General features: G+C 44.0%; 1 protein-coding gene across 4 annotated transcripts in view; it reads right to left on the bottom strand.

The window, feature by feature from the left end:
- Positions 1-7,496: 7,496 nt before the first annotated feature.
- Paqr8 (progestin and adipoQ receptor family member 8) overlaps positions 7,497-19,416 on the bottom strand; it is a 48,433-nt gene continuing 36,513 nt past the window's right edge. For 2 of the 4 annotated variants that reach the window (XM_021161021.3, XM_029482239.2), the window contains exons 2-3: positions 14,336-14,515; positions 7,497-12,012 (exon numbers count right to left, since the gene is read on the bottom strand). In XM_021161021.3, the coding sequence (XP_021016680.1) occupies positions 10,906-11,970 (1,065 nt within the window). In that variant the 5' untranslated portion in view covers positions 11,971-12,012; positions 14,336-14,515 and the 3' untranslated portion in view covers positions 7,497-10,905. Of the gene's footprint in view, positions 12,013-14,335; positions 14,516-16,954; positions 16,993-17,877; positions 17,945-19,416 lie in introns of all 4 variants that reach the window. The other 2 variants (XM_085835886.1, XM_085835888.1) reach the window with 2 other exon arrangements.

The following is a 19,416-nucleotide window of genomic DNA, read 5'->3' as shown; positions in this document are numbered from 1 at the left end:
TGGCCTCAAACAGGAAGCAAGTTGATGGTGTGGCTCAGACTATCCCCATTGTGGTGGTTTTCATAAGAATGGCCTCCGTAGGCTCATTATTTACATACTCAATCATCAGGGATTGGCAGGAGTTGAGAAGGATTAGGAGGCGTGACCTTGTTGGAGGAAGTGTCTTCCTGAGGGTGGGCTCTGAGATTTTAAAAGCCCAAGTAAGACAGGCTCAGTGTCTCTCTCTTCCTGCTGTCTGGAATCTGAACACAGAACTCTCAGCTACTTCTCCAGTACCATGTCTGGCTGCTTTCTTTTATAAGAGTGTTGCCGTGGTCATGGTGTCTCTTCACAGAAATAGAACACGGAATAAGACATCCATGTACTACAAATGTTATTATTTTCCACCCGAGTAATAAGGAACAACATAAGAAACTTTTCCCAATTCGGTTAGAATTGGAACATGTACTTCTGGATGTGCTCACATAAAACAGGGTCCCCTCCCTCTAAAAGGTCAAAAAAAAAACCAGTTGTGCTGAAGTGTTGTTTGGTTGAAAAGCATTTTATAATGCTTGAAGATCGGGAGGAGGATGGGGTAATAAGAACTGCTTCTATGAATAAAGAGGTTGATACTGTTGTGGCTGGCAGTTTATAGCTACAATAATAAAGTTAATTACACCTAGAATTGATGACACACCAAATAAATACAGAAAATGGTGCAATAAATGCTTTGTTATGGGCTAGGCTTCCCACTAACAGTGAATATACAGTTTAGCTTGTACCGGCCCCCACTTCACCTATAGGGAGAAGTCAGAACTGCATGTTATTAATTTGAAGAAATGCTGTACCAATCACTCAAGGTGCCAAACAGTTACTGAAGCCACTGATTATTATAGATATTACTATGCAATGATTATTACAAACTTATGAGCCATAACAACAACGTTATAAATTTAGTCGTCACCTAATAGGCTCCTAATTGATCTAATTTTGCTCATATTTGGTGACTTATGGTAGTTCCTCCTTTCTCTGCCTATGCCTCAAAAAAGAAGCCATAAAGTCCCTTTATCTTGAGAATAATTATCCTCAAATACCTATGTTAATGTGGGTACTATAGTTGAATAAGCATTGAATTATAAGTCCAAAGACAGAGGTTTAAGACATCAAGGAACCGTTGGCTAGTAACTGTTTCCTAGGGGAATATTGTTTACCTTAATCCACTCACAGCTGTGAAAATGAAAGACATTCCCCATTTAGCACTGGAGAGAGATTGAAGCCCTCGCTTCGTAGATGACTCTGGAGTAATAAAGCTTTCAACTGTATACACAGAGAGAGAGAGAGAGAGAGAGAGAGAGAGAGAGAGAGAGAGACAGAGACAGAGAGAGAGAGACAGAGAGACAGAGACAGAGATGGTTGTAAAGACGATGATAATAACATTGAATATAGTTTGGGCTTCCAAATATGGATGGGAAAATGTTAGCTTTAAAACAACATGGAATCCAGGTACTGTGATTCTAGCAATCAGGAAGCTGACGCAGGAGGATGACACGTTTACTGTACTGAGCTGTATAGTGAATTCAAGGCTAGCCTCGGCAGCTTTATGGAATGAAGATGCCATTCTGTAACACTAAGGGCTGGGATGTAGCTTGGTGGCAGAGAGCTTGCCTAACATGTGCAAATCTCTGGGTTCATTCTCAGGACTACAGGATCCCTTCTCAGCATCCTGCCAAAAGTGCACAGGGAGTGGCTTTGATGGCATCAGGATGGCTGATACTCTTCTACACACACACACACACACACACACACACACACACACACACACACACATATATATATATATATATATATATCTCACACACATATATATATACACACATATATATACATACATTACACACATATATATTATATATGAAATATATATAATCATGGTTAGAATAAAATTAGCCCAGGGACTGGCACTATTTGGAGGTATGGCCTTGTTAAAATAGGTGTGTCACTGTGGAAGTGGGCTTTAAGACCCTCATCCTAGCTGTTGGAAGCCAGTATTCTGCTAGCAGCCTCAGATGAAGATGTAGAACTCTCAGCCCCTCCTGCACCATGACTGCCTGGACGCTGTCATGTTCGCACTTTGATGATAATGGACTGAACCTCTGAATCTGTAAGCCAGCCCCAATTAAATGTTGTCCTTATAAGAGTTGTCTTGGTCATGGTGTCTGTTCACAGTAGTAAAACCCTAAGATAGATAGATAGATAGATAGATAGATAGATAGATAGAGATATAGAGATATAGATATATTCTCATAGTTTCATGAAATCATTGAGTTCCTGTAAGTCTATTGATGCATCAAGCTCTTCCCTGCAATCTGTGCAATGAGAAGTCCTGGTGGAACCCCAGACAGGATAACGTAGCTGGTTGGAGTATTGACATTTCCAAGACATGAGATCTTGCTCTGCCAATGCAATCCAGATGGAAGAAACCTTACAGATTGAAAGAACCATAAGCAACAGCCAATCAATGGCAGTATGGGCTCTGTTGGGACCCTGATAAGAATTAAACGTCATGTTAGTTATTTATAGCATTTGTAAAGTCACCGGGAATCAAATATTAGATATTTAATGATGTCAAGGAATTGGTTAGTATTTTAGACATAGTAGAAGTATTATGATCTTTACTTTGAAAACATTTCACCTTAGCCAGATGTTAGATTCCTATAATCCTTGCACTGAGGCAGGTGGGTTGCTACCAGCTCAAGGACAGCCTACGCTACACAGGAAATTCTAAGTCAGTCTGGGTCACAGATGGCCAGTCACTCAGTCTCTGAATAAGTACAAAAGTAAACAAGAAAACCCACATAGATTAAAAAAGAAGGAGAAATCTCCATCCTTTAAAAATAACCAAGGAAGCATCTTGGGGGAAATGCCTGGTTTGCTGATGGGGTGGGGCTACAAATGAAATCAGGCTATCTATAAGTGGATAATTGTCAACTTGATTGCATAAAGATTTGTTATACAGTTCTGTCTGATTTTGTCTATGTTGGAAGTTTCTCCATAATGCAAAAGCTGGACAAGGGGAAGAATAGGGGAGAAGGAAGAAAAAAAGAAAAAAGAAGAAGAAGGATAGGGAAAGAAAGACAGATAACCTCTGAATGACATAGAAGTATAGGTTCTGATTCTGAGCCAGGTAATGGCAGTGCATGCCTTTACAGCAAGCACTCAGAAGGCAGGCACAGGTGGACCACCATGACTTTGAGGAGAGGGAGTTCTAGGATAATCGAAGGACTTGATTCTGTCACTCACTTGCCAGTTCTGTGACCCATTGGAAATGTGTTAACCTCACCCTGGTTTCGGAATGGGATAATAGCCAGTGATAATAGCAGCCATACTAATAAAAATTATAAAGTTGCTGAGAACACAGAATGAGTTAGCACATATCAGCTCTCTTGGTAGTTCTTAGCATCTTTTAAGTGCAATGCCTATGGTAACCTTTGTCTGGTTGAGAATTCCTGAATGGATGGATTGAAGGGTGGCTGGGAACTGGGAAAGCTATAGATGATAAAATTAAGGTACCACCAAAAAAGAACAGGGAGGGGCCTTGTAAAAAGCATTTATTTTTCCGTGTATGGGTTTTTGCTTGCAGGAATGTCTGTGTGCCATGAGTGTACAGTTCCTGAGGAGGACAGAAGAGGGCACCAGATTCCTTGGAACTGGAGTTACAGGTCATTAGGTGCCACCACAAGGGTGCTGGGAATTAAACACTTTGTGTGCTATCCGTACTTTCATTTGTCATGAGTTCCCAAACTGGGGCCAGCAGACATTTATTCACAGCTTCCCATGGATAGTGCAACACAATAGTACACGCATGTATGTGCGAGCACACACACACACACACAATTGTGCATGCTCAGGCATGTGAAAGCCAGGGGACAACCTCAGAGCTAGCTACTTCAATTTGAAACAGGATCTCTCTTTAGTTTGGAGATTGCTAACTAGGGTGACTGGCCAGGAAGCCCAGGGGTCCTCCTGTCTCCATGCCCCCTGCCCTGCCCGGCACCCAGCACTGGGATTACAAGTGTACAATATGGTACCCATTTTTAAAAACATGGGTTCTGGGGCTTGCACAGCAAAGTATCCTTTTGGCATACTTTTTGTGGGACACGACACAATACAGTTGGGAATTAAGATGGGAAAGAAAAAGGCACGGTAGGGTTCTCCTGTAGACCTGAGGACCACAGTAACAGAGGATGGGTAAGCAGGCCTGTCTGTGGTTTGGGGACCCTGCTCCCCCTGATGCCTAGGAGAATCTGTGATAATGGGAACATGACACTAGAAAAGAAATGTGGAAGAAAACAAAAGAAATTACTCAAGATACAGCAGAACACCCTCTCTAACTCTGTGTCTCTGAGAGGATGATGCACATCTCATCCCATCCTGGTGGAAAGAAAGCCTTCCCAAATGCAAGGGTGTCCTGCTCTGGAGAGAGATGCTTGGGAGCCCAGAGAGTGGGTACTGGCCTGTGTACAGAACCCAAAGCATTCTGCTCATTGTAAATGATGGGAGTGACTGCCAATGGTGTTTGCTGAAGGCAAACAGCCCCTATTGGGGCTATGGCATTATTTTTATATCAGCCAAGCTATGGCATTATTCTTATATCAGAATCAGATTCCAAGAGTCAGTATACAGAACACATATTTCTTTAGCTGTCTTTGAGAAAAAGTTGGCTCAGCCTGGAATAATGCCGTTTACATGAATGAGAAATGAGATACACTTACAGCATCCTGCCACCCAAAGACGTGGAGAGGTAATTTGAGGCCAGTTCGTGGTTCTTTAAGCAGGTTTATGGTCTAGAAAGTCTTTCTGGGAATTGTAGCTTAATCCTGGTGCTGTGTGCATATGGAATTTCATCTCTGGTAGCAGCCAGCCCAGCAGTGTCACTCTGAGGAAAAGTGTGGCCAGTGTGTGCAGAAATGTGCCGAGAACTGCACACAAAGGTTTGTTTTACTACTGAGGGAGGGATGTAGAGGGAATCTACATCGCCCCCTTCTCTCGATTTAAAAGCTCTCCTAGTTCACACAAAGGCATGGGGGAACATTTTTTTCCCTACATTCGCTTGATTCTGGTGGGGAAGAATGGAAGCTTCGGATCCAAAGGCCTGAGTTTCTGGAAGACTCCATTACCAAACCAGGTAGTCCTGTGTTAATTATTTATTTATGCCTCAATTCCTTATTGTAAAGCAGGGGCAACAAAAATGGGAAGTATTAACAGGCTTGTTATTGGGGTGTGTGTGAAAGAAATTGAGAGAAAAACTCAGGATTAGTCAAGTGTCATAAAAGCTGGAACAGTTATTTATAGACTCTGCTGACGAGGTGTCTTTCCATGTCTGCCCAGAGAAATTACCCAGAGTACAATTCAAATGCTAACAGAATGAGAAGGAAATATTTGAAGTCTTTCTAGGAAGCAGAACCCAGCCTCCTGAGCAGTTTAAAAATACTCTGGGAACAATCTGCCACCCCCAAATGTGTGCCCACAGGAAGGCAAGAGCTTGCTGGGCCAGGCCCACGAATGGAAGAATCTAACAATGACCTGGTCTTGTGTAAATGGAAGGAAATAGAATAATAATGAGTAATTGATAATTTAAAAAATTAAGAGCGACCAGAACACCCACCCCCACATTTCCTGAAGTTTCAGTAAAGTCCCCATAAGGGCTTGGGTGCTCCATCCTAACCACCTACCTCTGTTCTCACCACTCTCCTTCCAACCTGTGCAACATGAGACTCTGTATCAAAACCATAGGGCTGGGGTGATGGCTTAGCTCTTAAGAGCTGATGGTGGCTCTTGCAAAGGACCTGAGGTCAATTCTCAGCACCCACATGGTGGCTCACAACCACCAGTAACTCCAGTTTCAGAAGATCCAGTGCCCTTTTCTAGCTTTCATGGGCCCTATACAAATTGGAAGCCCAGGCATACTTAAAGGCAAAACACCACACTCATAGAATAAACCAAACTAAACCAAGCCTAGCCAAACTCGCCCTAGCTCTCCCGCTCACACCTCTTCCTGACTTTTTCTCCTGGCACCGATAACACAACGAATACTTCATCTACTCCGTTTTCTGTTTCTCTACAACTAAGGGGACTGAGTGCTTTCTTTGCTACTGGGTTCCAGGTGCTTAGAGCAAAGCCTGGTACTCGGCAGTCCTAGCTATTTGCGGGATGACTATCAGTGGATTCACATACGCAGTTTTCAGGCTGGGCTCCAGCTAAAGGCTCTCTTGCACAGTCCTTGCTGGGCATCTGAGTCTGAGGAGGCATGTCTACCGTTCTCTCAACAGGAGAGCCAGTGCGCCACCTACTTTGTCTGCTAACCTGGCGTCATCAGGTTATGTACGTAGCGTAACGTCGGGAGGGGGTGCGATGGAGCTCTTGGTATTCCTGTAAGCTGAACTGAGTGAAGACTGCTGATTTCGTACTTTATAAAATGAAAGTAGTCAGTTGCTTAAAAATCTTTAAAAATCTTAAAAATCCCCTGCCTCCAGGGACTTTTAGATGGCATTATTAACATACATTTTATTATTGAAAATGGTTCCTCTCCCTTTTCTACATTTTCTTCAATAATCAGATATTGCTTTTAAAAAACAAAATCAAGACAAACAAAAGACCCACCTTTCCACCGATCTTTCTGCACAGCTCCTTGAAAGGCAGGGGAACCTTTGTAAACGGAGGAAGCCAATTGCTTGGGCAAGGGACAATCCCAGTGACACATGACGGGGATTTGGGGTTAGGCAAGATTATCAGACAACTTTCACGAAAGAATCAAACACTATTTTCAAAAAACTCTGTGGATCTGACTTTGTGATCCACTCAGGCTGACTCTGAAGAACACAACAATGTAATTCATAATTTTTATATCTCAAAATAATGTAGGCCAAAATCAATTCAAAATCCAAGATCTTTAATAAGATTGTAATGTAGCTAAGAATATCTATGCAATTATATTGAAATCTGCAGATAAATCAACTCCACATTTCTTCGAAGGGTAGTTTATTCTGCAGTAGACTTATTTTTCAAAGTTTTTATATCTTCCTAGTTTTAGATAGATGTAGTGTTCAACCTCTTTCAGTTGGCAGTTGGCAGGCTAAATAAAACCCAGCTTTAGAATGAGCTCTGGGTTCATTACCAACACGACAAAAATCCATGTGCAAAATCTGCTTAATGATTATTCACGTAAGTAGGTTTATAGAGACAGAAAAAAATCCCACTCTTTTTCTTTAACCAAGCAAAACACAGTTCTAGCGGTGAAGCCTTGGCAACAAGCTCTGAGAGTGTACTGAGTGCGACAACATCACCCTCTGGAGGATGCAGGTGGAACTACAGAATAGTAACCAAACAAATGGAGGGCGACCGAAACAGGGCTAAACTACCCTCCTGTCAGGGCTCTGAATTCTATTTCAAACTTCCAGTCCATGGCTTACACTATTGTTATTGAGAGACTTAAGAGCTGAAATTGTAACCCTGACATCTTTAAGAACTTTAAAATTAGTTTTATTAGAATTGGATATGGTGTTGGTGCAGCCTGTAATCCCAGCTCCTTGGCCGACTGCGACGGGAGAATCCATCTGGAGTTCCAGGCCAGCCTGAGATACACAGTGAGGTCCATCTCGAACAAAACAAACACCTTGAACAAGAAACAACAAAAACAGCCTTCACCGGCAAACAAAAGTCAGTATTCTGAAATGAGAAACAAGCCCCTCCTCCGCCCCCTCCCCCCACAATGTATCCAGTGTATCCTCTTCTTGAACTAAGTGGGGCCTTCTATCAACCCACAAGAATCTTATTCATGACGGTTTAATCTTACCAGATGCATTTACATATTAATGGGTTGAAAGTCTTAACTAAGAGAGGCAACAACCAAAATTTCTAGTTTTGGAGAGCAAGATAAACTATTTCCCTTATACCTTTTTAAACATTATGCTGATTTTGCAGGGTGACAATCTCCATTGTAAAATCAAGAGGCATGCATACTCCTCTTTACAATTCTTGGTGGTTACTTTTAAACTAGCCTAGTCTTTACCATACTGATAGGCCCATTTTGATGACCCTGTTTGAGGACTCTGAAGAGTTAAAATCACCCATTTGTTATGCATTTGTAAAGGCATTTGCATTATTCCAATTAGCTACTGGTGTTTTCAGGGAAGATCACAGTCCCCCCACCTCAGTGCCCTCCCCAAATATCTATTATAAATACACGGTTGCTTGGCCTGGGGTGCACATCAATGGGAGAACTCTTTGTTAACATGTTGCAGGTCTTGGGTTCAAGTCCCAACTCCATAGAAATCACTTTCTTTTTCCTTTCTCATCAGTTCCCAAGTCCATAGTTAGCAATAGTTGTATAATTTAACTAGAAACTGAATGCCAGTATCTCACGTTTCTCACGGATGTCACGGACCTGTGAGGAACAGAGTTCAGCTTGACCCTGGGCTGCAGGCCCATTGAATATCACAGATCTCCGTCCACAAGACTCAGAATGCCACACCGTTAGCCCTGCCATGTGGGAGGCAGAGACAGCTTGATTTCTATAGAGTTCTAGAGTTCAAGGTCAGCATGGTCTACATAAGGATTTCCAGGACAGCCTGGGTTACACAGTGAGATCTGATCTCAGGAAAAAGCGGGAAAAAAAAGGAAGAAAGAAAAGAAAGAGAACACCCCCCTCCCCCCAAAAAAAAACCTTTGTTCACAGACACCACCAGAAGAACACCTTCCTCATCCCTTTCCTCTCTCACGTTTCCCACCAACTTTTAAAAGAATACAGTCTTTGAACCCATAACAGCAGAATTCCTAACACTTTCTGGTTCCCATTTTAAGCAGACCCTCTACTTGGAGTGTTTACACATACACACCCTAACAAGCCTTGGCGCAATCCAAACCAGTTCGGTTTTGCTAACATTTCTTGGCATGAACTTGACCGAGACAATCAGAACCTTGGGTCACTTGACTAGCATAGGCGTTCATCTTCTTGACCATGAATGAACAAGAACCCCGTCTAATAAAACAGCGCAGGAGACACATGCTCTCTTGATTTAAAAGCAGTAGGGATATGTCTGTTGACCCCCCTCACATACAGATTAATAGTTGATGGACAAGTCACTCTAGCTTTTTGGGGTTCTTTTTTTTTCTTGTCCCAAGAACACAAAACAGAAAATTCCATGTGTGCATATATTAAAATAAAAGAGTTTAGACATTCCCATGTATAAGGCACAAAATTCACAAGTCACCCACAAAAAAAAAAAAAAATAGAAAACAAAGGTTTTAAGACTAGCAAGAGGAGGTTCATTAAACTGGAGTTGGAAGCTTTAGCTTCCTTTTTTAGTACACAGGGACCTTATAATGATAGGAAGTGCAGCCAGCGAGTAGAGGGCACCTCAGCCCTTCCTCAACCACAGCCTCCTTCACTGGATTCATGCAGAAGACAGTCCTCGGGGAGAGCTGTGTGACCAGAACATCTCAGCTGCAAGCACCGCTCGCCTCACACCAGGGGCTGGCAGCAAGATCACAGACAGTGCCTTCGGCCATCAGGTGCCTCGTTCTTACTCAAGGGACCTTCAGGGGCCAACAACGGTGAGCACACATTCACCCCTCCTAGGACCCATTTTAAGGTTTCTTCTCAAGTCGGAGGTGGAACTGCCTGATGAGGAGTCTGAACTGGGGTAGCTGGGTTGGTCCTTCACGGGGCAGCATCTAACAGAAACTTGAACCTTGGATCTTAGGATCTGCTTGAAATAGTCTGCTTTCTCGAAGAACTTTAGAGCCATGCTTTTAAAGGAGTCTGTTCAAACCTTCAGACAACCAATCTCCTGACCTGCAAAACAACCCTAAGTGGCTTGCAGTTAATACTGCTGTCCTCAGATATAAACTACAAGGGTCCCATGGGCAGCAAGCAGGCAAGAGTAGCCGTGCTTGCTGGCTGGGTCTCCCGGCAGCTCTTGGCACTGTTAAATCTGTCGATGCCTCTGTATTACGTGGGAATCAGCTTCCTGAATGTTCATATGGCTCCAAGCATTTCCTGGAAGTGTAATAGCTTCGGGATTCTTTGTTACCATGCAGACTAGGGATGAGAACAGTAGTACTTCAGGCAAACTGGCCAGCTTAGTTGGTTATCCTGAGAGAAGAACCAGTGGTTGAGACCAGGAATGATAAATTGAATGGTCCATTTTGTCTAAGAGTTTCAAGGAATCTTCTTGAAGATTCTGGTTTTTTCCACCCAAAACAATCTGAAATCCTGATAAGACAGAGTCCGTTGGTCAGTTTCCACAGACACAGAGCCCAGCAGCGGAGGACAGCTGTTCTGTTAGGGTGAGGTTACTTGGCAGTCCAGTTTAATTATCTGTCTAGTTTCAGGACTACTCTTTGGGAGCTACAACCAGAATTCTGCTCATTGCTCATGGGTGAAGATGGTTCTCCTTAGTTTGGGGTCTCATCGATCTTAGCCAAGATCTCTTCCCAAACAAGGCTATCACCCAGACAGAAAAATGAACACACTGTTTTAAAACTCTCAAATGGCCTGCATTTGAAATTCCACAGTCATTCCATGCCTTTGAAAATACATAATAATATTTTTGAGACATGGTATCATGTATCAAAGGCTAGCCTTGAACTCACTATATGTCAGAGGGTGACCGAGAATTTCTGATCTTCCTGCCTCTGCCTCCTTGACCGCTACTATCCTGGCTTCTGTGGCCCTGGGAAATCAAACCCTGGGCTTCCTGCATGCTGTATAACTCTACCAATTGAGTTTCATCCTCAGCCCGTAATACATATTAATTTAGGAAAAAAAATCAAGCCTGAAAAATAAAAAGTCAACTTCTATTATTGGGTCAAGTTTTCTCCAAGTCACAGTAGCCCACCTCCACATCTTTCCTCATTTGAAGGACCTCAGGAATCTTTCTTAATCAGTCTGTCCTTGACCTTGTGCCTCAGGAGGGAGGCAGTGGCCGCACTGCAGGCAGCTAAAACGAAAAAGGAGAGACAGGCGCTGTAGACAGACAGGGGACCATGGCGCTGGAGGAAGATCTCATGGCGTCCCTGGTAGTCCAGAAGAATGGCCTCCAGCTGAGAGAGCGTGCAGACAGACAGGAAGGCGTGGAAGATTTGATGTCCATGGCCCACAATGTCACAGGAACCCGGGAAGTACTTCTCGGGGACAGGGCACGAGAAGAAGTATGCGCTGACGAGGAAGAAGAGGATCTGGAGGGTGTGGTACCAGGCCGCCTGCTCCTGGCAACCGGCCAGGTGGCAGAGAGCCACGCGGTGTGCCACTGGGCTGATGTCTAGGACAAAGGCCAGCCCTGCTGGTACCACTTGACAGATCTTCCTCATAACTGGATAAGGCCGTCGGTAGCGATACTTGGCATAGCAACAGCCAGCGCAGGAGAGCCAGCCACAGAAAGCAGCCGCCGGCAGGAAGAAAAGCCAGAACAGCTCATACCAGGCCTGGTCGGAGCTATAGAAGAAGTGAGCCAGTGCGCTGCCATACTGGTAGACGCTGACCCCGACGTAGTCCACAAAGTAGAACGTGTAGTGGGACAGCTCTGATTTGGACTGCAGCAGGTGGGCCAAGAGGCTGCAGGTGAGGTAAGTGATGGACGACAGGATAAAGAGGAGCAGGGGGAGAGTGTGGGGAGAGGCCCACTGCAATGCCCCTGCCTCCACAAAGGCCCAGAATCGCAAAAGGACCGCCAGAGCAGCCAGCAAGTGGGTCCAGACGTTGACCACCTCGTTGTGCTTCTGAAAGAGGCTGAAGAAGTAGTAACGCCACTCGTGCCCCGTGGGGCGGTAGCCCGCGTGGATGTACGGCTCCCTAAAGAGCTGGGGCACGTCGGTTTCTGGGACGGTGCACGGCATCTTGGGAAGCCCTTCTTCCAGAATCTTGGGCAGACGGCGCAGCTGCTGCCCACTCATCGACAGGGTGCTCAGGCGCTCCAGGATGGCAGTCGTCATGACAGCGGTGGCCCTGGGCTCCTCGGGGCTCAGTTGGACAACCTGAAAGAAAGAGAGGAAAACTGAGAGACAAATGTAGCTAAAGTGGCCAAGGAACTATATCTTTTCATAATGGAGCACAGCTTGCTCAGATAACCCCGAGAAGCACGGAATTCTGGATGGGTTCTCTGGGCCTCGTTTTCTTTATCTGTACTGCGGAGTTGCAGCATCCTCCGTCACTGTGGCAACATTCAGACTCCTTGGTTACTGGTCTCTACAGTGTGAGGGAGAGGCATTTCTTGTATAATGGCCGTGGTAGTCTCCCCTGACTTAGTAGTAAGATCTAAGGATACCTAGAAAGTAAAGACCTCTACATTCCCCAGTTACTACTTAAATATAATCAGTCAGTTGTCCTTGGATTATTAAGTGGGTTAAAATAAAAGAATAGCTTTCAGTTGGGAATGATGGCATATGTGTATAATCCCGGACTTTGAAGGCTGTCAGTTAGAGGGGAGCCTGAGTTCCACAGTTCAAGACCACCGGTGCTATAGATAGCAGTGTCTTATCAATAGATAAATAAATGAAAAGACCGACAGACAGATAAATAGCGAGTTTGAGGCAGCCTTGTCTACAAAGTGAGTTCCAGGACAGCCAGGGCTGTTACACAGAGTAACCCTGTCTTGAAAAGCCAAAAGTAAACACACACACACACAAATAAACAAGGCATCTATTTCTTCAGCACCCACCTAATCTGACACTATCCACCAATCTTCCTGGAAACGTTAAAATCTAAGGCAAGTAATTGGGCGACATTGAAGTTAAAGGCAGATTATTTGTCAATGAGATTTGCAAAGAGCAGTGCATACTGTGGAGCATCTGAGCAGTGTGAAGTCATCGTTGCTGAAAAACAAACGTGCTGGGTATGTTGGTACTCATCTGCAGAGCCTCTCTACATGGTCAAGGCCTGTTACTGCAGTGAGGCCTGAGTGGGGTAGTCACAGAAGCCCAGGCACACCGATCCCTCTGCTGGCTGACTGTGGAAACACAGCTTTTTCTTTCTGTTTTAAGATGAATGTATTCTACTGAGCATTTTCTTCCTTTATTTAAAACAAAAACCTTCATTTGGCATTTTCAGCACACACACACACACACACACACACACACACACACACACACACACACATACTTGGGTGCCATGGCACAAGTGTAGCAATCAGAGGACAAGTGGAGGAGTTAACTCTCTCCCTCTTTCTGTCTCATAGGTTTCAGGGATCAAAGCCATGTTGTCAGGTTTGTAGTGAGGGGTCTTTACCAGCTAAACCCTCTCAACACCCCTTTTCAAGGTCATTTTCTTAGTTCTATACTCTCTACCTGACCAAGTTTGTAATGCCTAATATTCTTTCCCCCCCCCCCCCCCCCCGAGACAGGGTTTCTCTGTGTAGCCCTGACTTTCCTGGAACTCACTCTGTAGACCAGGCTGACCTTGAACTCAGAAATCGGCCTGCCTCTGCCTCCCAAGTGCTGGGATTAAAGGCGTGCGCCACCACCGCCCGGCATGCCTAATATTCTTATCTTTAACAGTTGCCTCAAGCCTTCATCCAACAGAGGAACTAAACCATGGCCTAAATATAACTAAAATCTGATTGCAGAGACTGCTCTATTTTTCCTTAGCTGGTGCTCAGGGAAGCAAGTAGCTTGGGATTTGCCAATCCCGGATAACTACGTCCGTAGGTGATGAATGTCAGGCCTCTGAGATGCTTGCATTATACTTAGGATTTCTAGGTGGTGATCAGCCACACTCTCTTCTGAGCTCCACTGGAATCAGGAGATAAAACAAGAGTTATGTCAAAAAATTGATGGGCTTTCATGTGTATTCACTGAGTAAAATCCACTTTTAACACACAGGCATTTTCTGTGTCTTTTATTTTCTACGCTTTTTTTTTCCCGAAGAAACTTAAATCTTACTTATCTAAATGCACCCCTTCTTTCAAAGATCCTCAACTAAAGGGGATACAAATGCTGCTCAGAATGTGTAGTCTCTCAACTTCCCATTTTTTAATACAGAAAGAAAAATATCTAGTAAGGATTGAAAAAAAAAAAAAAAGGTCAGGAACAAAAAGGGTAAAAATGTAAAAGAAGTTGAGGACAACCAGGAGCCATGCCCTGGTTTGGCTGTTTCCTGAATGGCCAGCTAGAACTTTACAGGTCTTAGTCTCTTCCTCTATAAAGTGAGGGTAAGAATTTTACCTGCTGTGTATGTTGTTGTGATGTCTTTGTTGTGTGGTCTGAAACAGTGAATGTCTAAGTGGTCCCTGGGTTGGGCTCCGTGTTAGGCAATAACTTCTAGGGAGTAGGGATACAATGACCAAAAAAGGAGGCTACTTGCCTTTGTAGAGATTAGCGTCTGTAGTGTTCCATAGAGAGACGTGTAGTGGGATTATGACAGAGGGGCAATCCACGCTCCAGCTGAGGTGTGAGATGAACCACAGGGTTTCTGTAAACAAGCAGGGAGGTAGAGCTGGCAGATAAGCTACTTCAAGTGCTTCAGTCAGGACCTGAGGAACTCCTGAGAAAACAAACAGATGAAACACAGCATAAGACTTCAGGCAGAGCACAGATAGTTTACTTTATGAAATTATTTTATTTCATGAGTATGTGTGTTTTATTTGGTGCTTGGCTTGCATGCACTACACATGAGAGTGTGGCTCTCCTGGAACTGGACTAACAAATGGATGAAACCTAAGAACTAAACCCGAGCCCTCTACAAGACTGACAAGTGCTCTAACCAATGAACTATCTCTTCAGCACCTCTGCTTTTGTTGTTGTTTGTGTTGTTGTTATGAGACAGGGTTGTGTTCTGTATCTAAGGCTAGCCTTTAACACATGAAACTCCTACTTCAGCCTCCCAAGTAAATAGTTCTACCATATCCTGCAACTCAAAAAAACCTTTGTTTAGTCACAAACCTAGAAAATGCAACCTCTGAGTGGACTCCTCTGTGTGACACTGGCAGAGAGACCTGGGTTCCAGTCCTGAACACTGATGTCACAAGTCATATGTCTCTAGCCTGAAATCTCTCCTCTATGAAATAGTTTATGAGGAGCTGTCTCACACACTGAAGTAAGAGCTACAATATAGAAAGTAGTTAACAAGGTGCTTGGTTCTAAACCCAAAAACTTACATGCTGTTATTATTGCCACAAGCACGGTGGTTTGTGTGTGCCTTATTCTTCTATCATGGCATTCATCAACCTGTGCCAAGATATCCACTTATCCAGCGCCCATCAAACAGGAGCACACACACACAAAACCATAGTATCTCGCCAGGAACAGACTCTGAACTAAGGATCAACATAGAAATTGAAGGTACCAAGAGAAAAACAACAAGGGTTACAGAAAGAAAAACACAGAAAAAGACAATATAGAAGGAAGTAATATTAAGATATCATCATTCTTCTAAAAGTAGAAAGAAAGAGGGATGGAGGGAGGGAGGGAGAGAGAGAGAGAGAGAGAGAGAGAGAGAGAGAGAGAGAGAGAGAGAGAGAGAGAGAGAGAGAGTAAGCAAGCTAGCTAGCTACTTGGTGTCTCCACCATTGATTGGACTGTGCCTGGGTTTCTGAGGCTGAGCTTGAAGGGGCGTTTACAGGGATGAGCCTGGGAGACAGAATATGTCTTTCATATGCCCCGCTGCCCTTAGCAACATCTTTTCTGGAGATGCTGGTTTTTATGGAACTCTGCTGTTCATACACAGGCTCCTGTTATCTCTCTTGTAAAGTAGGTAAGAAAATGAGGTGAGGGGGGATGGAGAGATAGGCATTATTTAAGAGCTTGCTGCTTTTTCAAAGGACCTGAGTTTGGCTCTCAGTCGCCACCTCAGTCCACTCATGACTACCTGTGATACCAGTTCCAAGGGATCTACTGATCTCCTTTGGCCTCTGTGGCCACCAGCACACTTGCAGCATACACACACACACACACACACACACACACACACACACACGTGCATAAATAAAAATAAATATTTTTTAAAAAGAAATGAAATTACTACCATTTCCACTTTTATGGTTGGGAGACACTGAGGGTAGGAAGCCATGCAGAAAGACACTGAGCAGTAGGCTCCATTCAGATACATCAATGGGACACTTTCCATAGTGTTGGGAAACTCATACCAACCACATACAGTTCTGTATCCAGAGGTAAATGATACAGTACTTCACAAATTCACCCTTCTCATCTTCCTATCCTCTGAGATAGGATATCTATCAGTGGGTCCCTATAACCAAGTGACAAAAGAATTTCTAAAGACTTAAACTTTAGGGTTTGGTTAATGAATGGAATGAAGCATAATTCAGTACTGGGAACTAATGGTTAGCAGTCTGCTCTGAGAGAAGATGGGTGTGTGATGCTGCTCACTTGCTGGTCTTCAGACAGCTATGGCTGCTGAGCCTGTTATTACAGCTCCTCCAGGCTTCCTACTGCTCAAGCCCTTTCTGACTGCATGCTGAATTTCTGCTAACATTGGGTATTTCTACTTTGCTCTCACAGAAAACCAACTAGGAAGAGGTTTATGGAACTAAGAAGCAGAAAGGGGAAAGACTGAGCTGAAGAGATACTCAACAGCTAAGAGCACTGACTGCTCTTCCTGAGTTCAGTTCTCAGCAACCACATGGTGGCTCACAACCATCTGTAATTGGATCTGATGCCCTCTTCTGGTGTGTTCAAAGGAACACACACACACATGCCCATGTACTCATGCACACACACACACACACACACACACACACACACACAGCAGAATCACCATTTCCTTTGCAAATTAGATGTTTAAAATGCAGCCACCTCAGTTGTTGAATCTCCTTCATAACTCTCTGTGTTGTGCCCCTGCGAGTGAAGCCTGGCTAGTCAGCAATAAAACTGCCATTATCCAACCCAGAACATAATTTCTTAAATGGCCCAGCAATTTGGGCATTGTAAAGATCTAGTCTTTCTAAAGACTGAAAAGACTTACATTTTCCTTTGGGGGTCCAGGGGTATGAAATTCTAAACCTGTCAGAAAGAGAGGGTACTATTTCACTGTTATTTCCAAAGTAACTACCTCTTTGTCTGATAGGAAACCCTCCCTTTGAGAGTAACCAACAAAACCACAGTCATAACGGACACTCGATGCTGTTTTGTTAAAAAAAAAACAAAAAAAACCACTAACTCCTTATCATTGCCTACAAGGAAGCTGATTGCAAGATGAAAGTGTGACATTACTGCCTTCACGGTAGATCTGTCACCTTTACTTTGGGACAGTCTCCTGCCTGAGTCTGTATATGCATATTAACCACTCAGAGTGCCTTCCCAACCTGTCTCATCTTCTTTCAAGGTTAAAGCACAGAGGCAAGTCACTGTCCTAAACCTGCAGTTACCTTTAATTCTAGGACAGCCAAAAGGACTTGATGGGACTGATCACCCTCTTACCCTAAAGGAATTATCCAGGATATAACAGGCGATCCTATCACACTGAAGACTTGATTGATCCCTTCAAGAAATAAGGACTTCTTCCTAGCAGAACTGAATCTACGATTGACCAGACCACACCTAAATGGGGACTGCTCATTTGTGAATACATCTTGCTCTTCTGCCTCCATTCTTATGCTACTCAACCTAGGTCTCACTTTAGTGACTTGAAGACCATCTTGGGAGTTCCTAGACTCATTAGTCTGTTCCTCTTCCCAATGTGTTGAGTAAATCTCCCCTTTCTCTATTTTCACCATCACTTGAGACTTTACTTGGCATATTGGGATAGGTCAGTGAACCCAACTCATCATGGATGCTGGAGCTCTCACTTTAGCGCTTATACTCCAGTTATATAGTCATGGCAATGAGTTATAATTCTTATTAACACTAAATTCCTAAGACACTTCTCATGGAGCCTTGATATCTTACCCAATAGTCTTTATTTTCATTGAGCCAGAGTGGACATTGCTTGTAGAGGAAGGCTTCTAAAGACCAGCTGTAAAGTTTGAGTTCATTGTGAGTCTTGACATCTCAGTGTTGATACAGGTACAGTACATTCCACATTCCTAGTGGCTGTTCTGAGCAAAGACCCATCCCTCACTCCTGACTTCTCCCTTACATCCTCCTTCCTATGATGTGGTTAGCAGCCAACCAAGATACCACCTCAGAATGAGATCCCTTACAGACTTACTCAGCTGCCCTCTTCTGCTCAAGGCTACAAGTTCAATCCTCAAGATGCCTCTTCAAACAGATAAACTCAAGTCAGTCACTTTGTCCAAGGAGAACTCCCTATAACAGCAGATAGTCTACTCCAGACTCCAGGCCACAGAGAAAGATTCAAACTAGACCCCTTTCCTCAAAAAAGTTATTCTAAAGAGAATTCTCCAGCCCAAGTCACTAGTTAGCCCAAAATCAAGTGTAGAGTGGAGTGAAACCCAAACAAATCTCTATGGAACAGACTAGTGTAGGCCAGTCATGAGGAACATGGATTGGTGTTAGGTCTAGAAGGATACAAAGGAACAAAATATGAATGGGGGGATGCTGTGGCTTCTTGGTGGGTCCATAGCAGGGGGACTATTGGGAGTAATACAAGAGAGAATGGGGTAAGTGCAGTGGTATCAGTAAGAGATGAGGTTCAATATTATAGAAGGAAAATGGAGGGTGTGCTAGGAGGGATGGCACAGGCTAATAGACCCAGGCAGCATCTGGAAAGCAGAGGGGTAGAGGGTTCGAGGACATACTTGACCACATTGTGAGACATTGTCTCAAAACAGCAACAGAAGTAAATGCAGGAAGGAAGCAGTACTGTCCCCTTCTAGCAGGTTCCAATTCTTATCTCCCCTGAGTATGAAAGATCCCCACTGTCACTCTCGGTCCTTTTCTCTCACCATCCCCGTCAACTATGGGAGACCCAGAAGCCACCTTGAACATCTTCATCCCTCCTCCCACCCTGATTTTTTTTTTCCAGGCCCTTCAGCTACTATCTAGACCAGAAGATTCCCAAACATTCCTTTGACCAGAGCGTCCCTGAGATTAGGGTTTTTTAAATAACCAACTGCTCTAAAAGTGTCCAGCTGAATGTGGCATAGGCAGTTCAAAGTCACTGTCTTCAAACATCTTCAGTCCAGACTTGCTCCTTCCCCTGCATCTCAGGACATCCAGGCCTACTGGCTTCAGCACATCATCTCTAGAATCCATGTGCTCTTTCTATTCATGCTTTCTCTCTTTAACTCACAACTCTAACAATAACTCCCACTATAGCAACATCAGCCCCATGAGCATCCTTTCTTCTGTTAGTAAACCTCCCCTGCCTCACACCCTCAACCTTCAGTATGGTCTCCACCCACTTCCTGGTGATAGCTAAAATGGAACTCTGTCATCTTGTTCCTCCGCAAATGCCCACTTGCTTACAATGCAAACTCTACGCCTTGCCTTTAAGACTGGGTCTTTCTCTGTAGAACTAGCTTA

The sequence above is a fragment of the Mus caroli genome, unplaced genomic scaffold (genome assembly GCF_978045245.1).
Source record: "Mus caroli unplaced genomic scaffold, Mus_caroli_1 scaffold_1, whole genome shotgun sequence".
Classification (NCBI taxonomy): Eukaryota; Metazoa; Chordata; class Mammalia; order Rodentia; family Muridae; genus Mus; species Mus caroli.
This window is presented reverse-complemented; position numbering and strand designations above follow the sequence as displayed.